The sequence below is a fragment of the Vollenhovia emeryi genome, unplaced genomic scaffold (genome assembly GCF_000949405.1).
Source record: "Vollenhovia emeryi isolate VEMERY1.0 unplaced genomic scaffold, V.emery_V1.0 DF939291.1, whole genome shotgun sequence".
Taxonomy (NCBI): Eukaryota; Metazoa; Arthropoda; class Insecta; order Hymenoptera; family Formicidae; genus Vollenhovia; species Vollenhovia emeryi.
In genome coordinates, this window is record NW_011967075.1 from 204145 (window position 1) to 212764 (window position 8620).

Here is an 8620-nt window from a genome sequence, read left to right on the forward strand (position 1 = left end):
TAATTCAATATTAATTAACCAATTTATTTCATTGTATTTATATCTTGTCATACTTAGTATATTATATATTTATATTAAAGATATATTTATATTATATATATGTATCTTATATCCATACTTATCTACAAAAAAATAGTGACGTTTTAAATTGCTATGTTCAATTAATCTTTGTATTTTTATTATTTGTTCACATGCTTTACATTTTTTTTTCAATTCATTGCTCGTGTCATAGAACTTGAGAAATATGTTCCATGAGATTCTTACCTTTTATTACCTTACAACTGTGTTCCAAAATTCATTGTTAACGCTGAAATCTATAGCATACGTTACGTGCACTATAGATGTTCAGCGACCAATTCTAATTATTATTTTTATATGTTGCTAAACACTTGCAAAGGGAAAAAAAACTTGAAAAGTGACGTTTCGTTGAAAGATCGAGTTAGCGAAACATTTATTACATATCGACTGATTTCTTTCGCAAAGTCGTATCTCGATTTTACACAATTTCTGGCTTTTGTGCCAAAACGCTCGTTCTGGAGCAGAATGAAATCGAAAGAGATAAGGTGGTCAATTCCGTATCTTACACTATAGTGAAAATGCCAAGTGAGTAGCTTCGTCTCTTTCTAACTGTCCGCTTAAAAATAGACAAATTTTCACTATAAGATACAGAATTGACGCCCAGTCGATATACGTCGACGAAGTTGTAATAAGAATTTGTTGCTCTCAGATAATTTTAAATAGAATTGGCTCTATCATTTAATTTTTAACAGTTAAAATAATTTAGATACGTGCTCTACAACAGGGATACGAAACTGGTCAAATCCGGCCCGCGACGTCCAAGTTTGACCCACAGAAAACGTAAAAATCAAAGTGAATTAGTAGCGTCGAATTGTTGGCGTTTTCTGGTTAATACAAAGAAGGCAAGAAAGGCACAACTTCTAGCTGCCGCAGCCCGAGGTATAATTTCAAATTTGGCTCACCAAAAAATCTAGTTGCGTTTCCCTGCTCTACAATGATACACGTTACGAAGGATTACAAAAAGTCTGACGAATTTGATGATTTATAATAGCGTCTTAAAATCTTTGAATCTCCTTTTAACGACAGATTCTTCGGCTAATTCTAATACGATATCGCAATTAATGTTAATCAGAAAGAAGAGAAAAGTCGCGAGTTTTTGTTAATGTTTATTCGTCTTACAGTCCAGAACATTTACATAAATTAGTATACGAGTCAGTAACGCAGGCGTAACGATCTCACGTGAATGTTAAAAAAAAATGAGGCTGTGTGATTGATACGGTAACAGCATTGAATTCAGACAAACTTACAGGCCGTCCTTTGACGTTTCCTCTAAAATTCTTATCGCACGCTACAAAACTGAACGCGTCGTTTCAGCGAGAAACGACAGACATATATTTATAAAAATTATCTCGAATCGGTGTTTTATACAATATTATGTACCATGCCCGGAATTAACGTATTACATATACCATTAAAGATATCTTACAGGATGTACTCTATGTTTATACTACGTCTACGTGAAAGATCAATTAACTTTATTATATAAAATCATAAAAAGTGTGCGCAAATAGAGTGTCCCGTTGAAGAAAATGTGTCCATTGTATAAAATTATTTTATAATAATATCATGTGCGATGTAAAATAATATACATAATCGTATATATTACAAATCAAACATCAAAACGTAGAATAAACGAAAATTAAAGTTGTGCATGCTTGTGGCTTGTCGCGGCATAAGCACATCATGAACATTTTTAATCAAGCGTTCTCTAAAACTGTAGTCGTTTCCTTTTTAATGTGTTTCATTAATATATATATATATATATATATATACACATTACATTAATATATACATAGTCGTTTTGTATACTAATTGGAGTAACAATTACCGACTTAATTGATATATGTATGTACCAATATGCGTTTAATTTACAATATATATTGTCAATAGTAATTGCTATTGTTATTACTAATTTAGATTTGGTACTTAAATACATGGTATACGTACCGATATTATGAGCATATTAAATCGAGGCAAAATGATTTAGATTTGCCTAGACGCGTGCAAAGTTTGCATAAAGCGTATATGCGTGTGTAGTGAAAATTATACTTATTTAATAATATAAATGTAAATTAAATGACACCTTGTGTAAGTAATTCAGTTCAATATCAGAATCGTCATCAAAACTACGCGACGCGTTGTCGCAACTGTTTTTTTTTTCTCTTCTATCTGGATCCAATGCTTACTTAACATATTAATGACAATAGTGGACGGAGTGGGGTAATGCACACAAGCAAAAATGCAAGAAGAAAGAAATAAGTACAACGCCCTAACTGTAAACGAGATCTCTCAAATCGCATTTGCCTAAGTCTAAATAAAAAAAAAAAGTCTATAAACTCGTAAAGTGTCCTACTCTTTTGAGGTGGAATAAAATTTCCGAATCGCAAGATCCGTGTCAATGTAACGGTGCAATAAACGCCGCGGCTTGAAGATCAGAAAAGAAAAAGTTCCTTCTTCAAGCTTCGAACGAACAGCACTCGCAAGGTCGCGAAAACGATAATAAACGCTTCCGGTACACGTTAGAAAATTTATAAAACGAAAGCTACGCGTCCGCGTGCCAGTCGTACGCGCGTACAGGGAGCGAACGGTTTACTCAACCTGGGATTTGATTAGCGATGGTGTTAGATCCAACGGACACCGACGGCGGGCTCGCCGAGTTCTGCATTAACGTGTGCGTTTCCTCCTCTTGGTCGGAGAGCGGTATGGCCGGCATGTCGTGCGCGCTGGCTTGCTTTATCTTCAGCTGGCTTGGCACCTCTGTGAGTACCGGCCCGTACTGCGAAGTGGAACCCACCAGCAAGTCAGTCGATGGATTCAAACCGCCCAACATCTTTCCTCATAGCAACGCGTACATAAGATAAAGAAACAAATGTACCAGAACGTACCGGCGTGCGGATGGCCGTCGGCAAAAATAAAATTAGACGCAAAATATTGTGTCGGCTGGGAACCCGTTTGCTTACCTGACCGCTGCTACTCGTCATGCCGTTCCTCGGCGATTTGCTGTGGTGGAAGAAGCTCAGCCATGTCCAAACAAAGCCAAGCAGCACACCGACCAGCATTATCCCGGCGCCCAACGCCACGGAGCTCTTCCCTGTACTTTCGACGTGCTGCTGCACGTCCGGTGTCTCCGTTGGATGTTCCTCTGGTGTCACCTGCAGTTGTCACATTGTTCGGTGTCATGAATTGTTAAAATTACCGTCGTCTGTAGCATCGAAGATGACCGTATTGCAGGTCGCAAAATGCTCGCCGCGTCATCATCTACTCAATGTTTAAATTATAACACACAAATACCAAGGACAAGCTCGGCTCATCAGCCCATTCTCCTTCGATTAAAAATCATATTTAAATTCTAACCCCCCCCCCCCCCCCGAGATACGATTTGTTCTGAAGAACATGAAGCAAATAAGAGTTTGGCGGAGCTCGCAAACGGGAGGTCGGGGGGGGTTCGCGCGAACGATCGCGATTCTATACCTTCGGCACGGCGTCGTCGCTCGGGGGATCGTCCTCGGCGGAGACGAGGCTGACGAGCATCGTGGTGAGGCCGGCGACGAAGAAGCAGAGCGCGACCGACAGCAGCGTCCACTCGAGCCACTTCCTGGAGCTGAGCTTGTGCCTGGCGACGACGCGCCAGAAGCCGTGCCTGAGCCCGGCGGCGCCGCCGCCGCCGCCACCGCCGCCGCCGCTGCCGTCGCCGCCGCTGTCGTACGTGTAGCCGACGGTGGTCGGCTGGTAGACCGCCCCGCTGTCCGGCATGTCCTCCCGCGAGATGTACGCGATCTTCGCGCTTCTGGCCGCCGCCGCCTCGGAGGAAGCGGGTCTCCGCACGATCAGGCGCCGCTCCCGACTCGACGAGAGAGTCGCGACGTCACGTCACGTAAACGTTACGTTAAGCTGCGACGCGACGCGACACGGTCCCGCGTCCGCCGCGCGTCGGAGACTCTCCTCTTCGAGGAAGGGAAAAAAAAGGACAACACCCGTCTCTCTTCGCGCGCGACGCAACGACGTTGCAGCTGGCGAACTCGCCACACTTGACCCTCGGTGTGGCCGCGTGTCGTGCAATATGCGCAATTGCGACGCGCGCGGCACGGCTACGGCTACGCAAGTAGGATGCCCCGCTGTACGTGACACGCAGAGACACCGCGACGCGTCGCGACGCACGCAACTTGCGCGAACGTCCCCGCGCGACACGAGAACGTGAAGTCCGCACTGCATTTGATTTACGGAGAATCATTTCCTTTAGCGTGACTCGTAAAAAAGGGAAAAAAATTCAGCGATGAATATTAAATAATTAAAAAAAATTTTCACATCTTTATGCTAGAGAAAAAAAAACTCGCACGATCGAGTCGCAGGTCGCGGCCTTGGGTTTGCGGTCAGCCAATCAGAAATCGCCAATCGCAGTTGCAACTGGAGCGTAGCCAATCGCGATCGCGACGGGCCGGCGAGATGCTCGTATGCAGTAATCCGTGATTTTTATTAAATGAAGAAACATATTCTTGTATCGTGTCGCGTCATTTTCATTTTCTAAAAAGTTAATTTCGGAAATTTGTCGAATGCACTTAACCCTCGAGCTCGCGCGTTGATACAATTGCAAGATGTAAGAATTTTGATACAAATGCAATAACGCAAAGTGTGAGGCATGCATTACTCGACTTGCGACTAAATATAGATAGTAATACAAGATAGTAATCTTCGCGCGGCGCAAAGATAGGAAACACACTCGTATATACAGCTCACACAAATCTTCATTTCGCTTTTACAAACTAAGCGTGTCCCCCTTACATTGCATCCTCCAACTTTGTACAAAGATACTTTATACACTTGTCAAAAATAAACATACATACGAGGCCTGTACAAAAAGTATCCAGCCTGATTTTCTTTTCACGCTAACGAAGGATGAAGGGACCTTCCTGCGCCTGCGTGAATATTTGTAGCCCCCCCCCCAGCAACGCTGATCGCAAAAGTATAGCTACCACAGACTGGCTCCGTGTAACTCGAAGATGACCGAACGCGTGGAGCAGCGGTACTGCGTCAAGTACTGCCAGAAACTTGGGGATACCCAAGCAGAAACCATTCGCAAGATCCAGCAGGCTTTCGAAGACGATGCAATTACAGTTGCTCAAATCAAAGTGTGGTACAACCGGTCACTCTCCGCGGACACGCGGCAATCTATGAACCGGTTGTACCACACTATGGCCAGCATTCATAGTCGATTCTTATTTCAAAATCATCTTAAGTGTTGTCTTAAGACGCTAATACGGCTCTGCGATTGGTTGAAAACACATTAAGAGTCTACTTAAAACGATCTTAAACATAAGAACGGACTATGAATACTTTGATTTGAGCAACCCCCATTGCACCATCTTTGAAAGCCTGCTGGATCTTGCGAATGCCGCTGCTCCACGCGTTCGGTCATCTTCGAGAAGATGTGAATGCGACGAGCACGCGTTACACGGAGCCAGTCTCTGGTAGCTACACTTTCGCGACCGGCGCTGCTGCAAGGCTACAAATATTCATGCAGGCACAGGAAGATCCCTTCTACGAGTTGCCATACCTACATCATCCTTCGTTAGCGTGGAAAAAAAAATCAGGCTGGACACTTTTTGTACAGACCTCGTATGCAACAATATTAATATAGTACACCTTGCTGAAGTATTATAAATAACACTTGCATAGTCACGCAAGCAATTAATTACGAGATAATTAATCGGCGCTTCTCATTATCTACATCTCTAACGCTAACTCTCAGCCCCCGAATAGTTGGCGTTATCCTCGATACTTATTGTACACGGGATATATTCCTGTCCGGATTCCTGAAAGAAACGAAGACAATCAGTCGCGCAAACTGCTATCGGAAGTCATTTGAAACTATCACAAACGTGATAAAAAAAAATTCATATCTTGCGTACCGAATTTACAATAATTTGTCTGCCTCCCTCTAGATTCAGTTCGTCCATTTCCTCCGTCGTCAGGATTATCACGGAGTCCTCAGGTATACTATCCTCGTCTATATAAGTTATAGGTATTTCCGACGCGACCTGCGCACACCGCGAATCCGTCAGCGACAAAGTTACGCCGAAGTGATATGCAAATTGATACGTCTGCGTTATTACCTCGCAGTAACTGAAATTGGACGTCTCTTGCATCTTCGTCTGAGCGTCATGCGACACTGACGTATCGACCAGCCGTTGCTGCTTCTTCGCATTCGACGCCTTCTCCACCTTCTTCCCATCCTGCTGAAGCCTTCGCCATATCGTAGTCTTCGGAATGTGATAGGTCATGGACGCCGTGGCCTGCGACATCCTGCCACCCCTGCAAGCAGCCACAGCTTCTTCCAGTCGCGACTTTTTCAACTCCTCGTTCTCGGTTTTGCGCTTCTTCCAAAACGACAACGGCAGTTTACCTTGATCTACCAGCCGTGTCTTTTCTCTAAACAATGTAGTCTTTGGTATCTAGGCATCATTAGTGTCTTGGGTTACACTCGGTTAGCAATTCGGTTGGATATCCGTTCGCGATAGAAAGAATTGAAGCAAGATAATAAAATCGCAATGAAAATTTACTTTAAATTCCAGGGCAACCTTCGTCAAATTCTCCCCCCTCTCCAGAGCTTTGACCGCGGCCTCCCGCGTGTCCAAAGCGTACGACCTCTTCATCTCGGGACGTAGGGTTTGATAGCCCTCCTTTTGTAAACGTCTCCACAACACGGTTTTAGGTATTCTAAATATCTCCGATGCATGCTGCAAGCTCGAGCCATCTGCAATAAAATCAGCACGAGTTACACACAATCTAGCAATAAGTATAATTATCGAATAATCGCAATATACATTGCAGACCAAAGCAATCTAACTCCAACACTGTACAGAATTGAAATCTAAAGGGAGAATAAGAGACAGAGTAGAAAAAACCACTGACTGATGACGGCATTTATGGCTGCACTCATGCACTCCGCGGGATATCCGTTCCTCGACGCATTCAAATGTATGCCCAGTGCTTTCGCCCGCATGTACAACGTCGAGCGCGGTATATTGTGTTTAGTAGCAGCCTCTATTAGAGTCTGCCCCAGCTTCAAGTCGCTAATTGCAGACGCCAGCATGTCGTCATTGTAATATCTCTTGACATTTTCACGGCGACGTTTCTTCTTTTTGTTTAGGATACAATTCTCAGAGGTGCTCGGATCGCGCGAGTCACTCTCCAGGGACTCGGCATTGTCCTCGATCTCCCCCGCCTCCGTCGTGGTCTCTTCCGTAGAATCTTTTTGACTTTTAACAACTTCGCTCTCTCCAACTCCGTCTATCTGTTGAAGAGAAACAATTGGAAATTATAAACTGCTAAATGTACACAGAGTCTCACAGGCGAATGGAACAAGGAAATGCTTTGATACTGACGTCGACAAGGCCACTTATTTGCAACGATCGCGCCGCCTCGAGCAAGCTGCTGATATTGTCGACGGGAACACGGATCTCGCCGTGATACACGAATTCGATAATCGATTTTATATCCTGAGGAGATATGTCGCTTAGAATAATCGTTGGGTAATCTTCCGTTACTTGACTAAGCACTTCCTACAAATGATACAGTGTCAATCTCGTGACAATTAATAGCTGCTTTCCTTTTACACTCAAGTGATACTGAGTCACTCAGTTATGTATTTTATACTCAGATACGACGTCATTAATGTGAGTCTATTAAACTCACTAAAGCGTACGGTCTCAATCGTGTGCGAAAACTCAGTTAAATCTGGTTGAATCTCACTTCTCAAGAATCAAAAGGAACGTGCATTCAACTGAGTTATGACGGCACAAGTGAGATTTATCTGAGTTTTCATGTAAAAGGAAAGCAACTAATGTATACATAAAGTGATAAAAATGTGTACAGTTATAATACCATTGTTATTATGTTATGCAAATTGTAAAACTATTCCGTGTACAAGCATGCGTTACACTACTCCCGCAATACAAGTGGCTTAGTGATAAAGTAATTGAAAACGACTCAGAATATCGCTTTCGCGAAGAGCAGTCGTTATTGCTATCGCTAAACGTAAAATGTGCAACTGTGTCGCCCGATCGCGAGATGTGGCGAGTTTACGTGTGACAGGTTTCACGAGACAAGCTGTTTACTTGAAACAAAATGCTACACGCGCACAAGACAATGCGATGCGCGTGAATACGCTGGCCAGCCGCAGACAGGATGACATCCACCATACAGTCCTCGTCCAGGAGCTGCCGCACGACGTCGGACAGATGATTCTGATAGTTGTTCCACTTGAAGTGAAAGCTCTTGTTGATTTTACATTGGCCGGCGTCAGTCATGCTGTTACAGTTTTAGCTCCTTTCCACTCTGCTCGAGACGGACATTCGAAGCGGATAGAATTCAGAAATACAGGATCGTGTCGTCAAAACCCGCTCGCAATAATTTTCTCCTGAAACAAACCGTGAACACAGACTTCTATGTACCGCCTAGACTGCAACCTCTGAGCTATGGTTAGTAAGTGAGGAAAGAGCTCCGCCATGTCTTGTTAAGCCCGCTGCAGACGATGCTATTTTTC

At 43.6% G+C, this 8620-nt stretch overlaps 2 protein-coding genes across 5 annotated transcripts; both read right to left on the reverse strand.

Annotated features, from left to right (window-relative positions):
* Positions 1-1171: 1171 nt before the first annotated feature.
* On the reverse strand, positions 1172-4358 carry LOC105559082. Of its 2 annotated transcripts, none has more exons than XM_012007132.1 (3): positions 3550-4358; positions 3039-3230; positions 1172-2854 (listed from the first exon to the last, which is right to left on the reverse strand). In XM_012007132.1, the coding sequence occupies exons 1-3, from the start codon at positions 3829-3831 to the stop codon at positions 2672-2674; spliced, it is 657 nt and encodes a 218-aa protein (XP_011862522.1). In that variant the 5' UTR covers positions 3832-4358; the 3' UTR covers positions 1172-2671. The 2 variants fall into 2 exon arrangements, with proteins under 2 accessions (XP_011862522.1, XP_011862521.1); XM_012007131.1 differs by having other exon boundaries at positions 1172-2908; positions 3550-4356.
* Positions 4359-4802: 444 nt separating this feature from the next.
* LOC105559083 lies at positions 4803-8571 on the reverse strand. 3 transcript variants are annotated; one of them, XM_012007134.1, is made up of 8 exons: positions 8506-8564; positions 8193-8412; positions 7461-7637; positions 6988-7369; positions 6636-6829; positions 6189-6527; positions 5985-6113; positions 4803-5888 (listed from the first exon to the last, which is right to left on the reverse strand). In XM_012007134.1, the coding sequence occupies exons 2-8, from the start codon at positions 8382-8384 to the stop codon at positions 5814-5816; spliced, it is 1488 nt and encodes a 495-aa protein (XP_011862524.1). In that variant the 5' UTR covers positions 8385-8412; positions 8506-8564; the 3' UTR covers positions 4803-5813. The 3 variants fall into 3 exon arrangements, with proteins under 3 accessions (XP_011862524.1, XP_011862523.1, XP_011862525.1); XM_012007133.1 differs by having other exon boundaries at positions 8193-8571; XM_012007135.1 differs by lacking the exon at positions 7461-7637 and having other exon boundaries at positions 8193-8571.
* Positions 8572-8620: the final 49 nt, after the last annotated feature.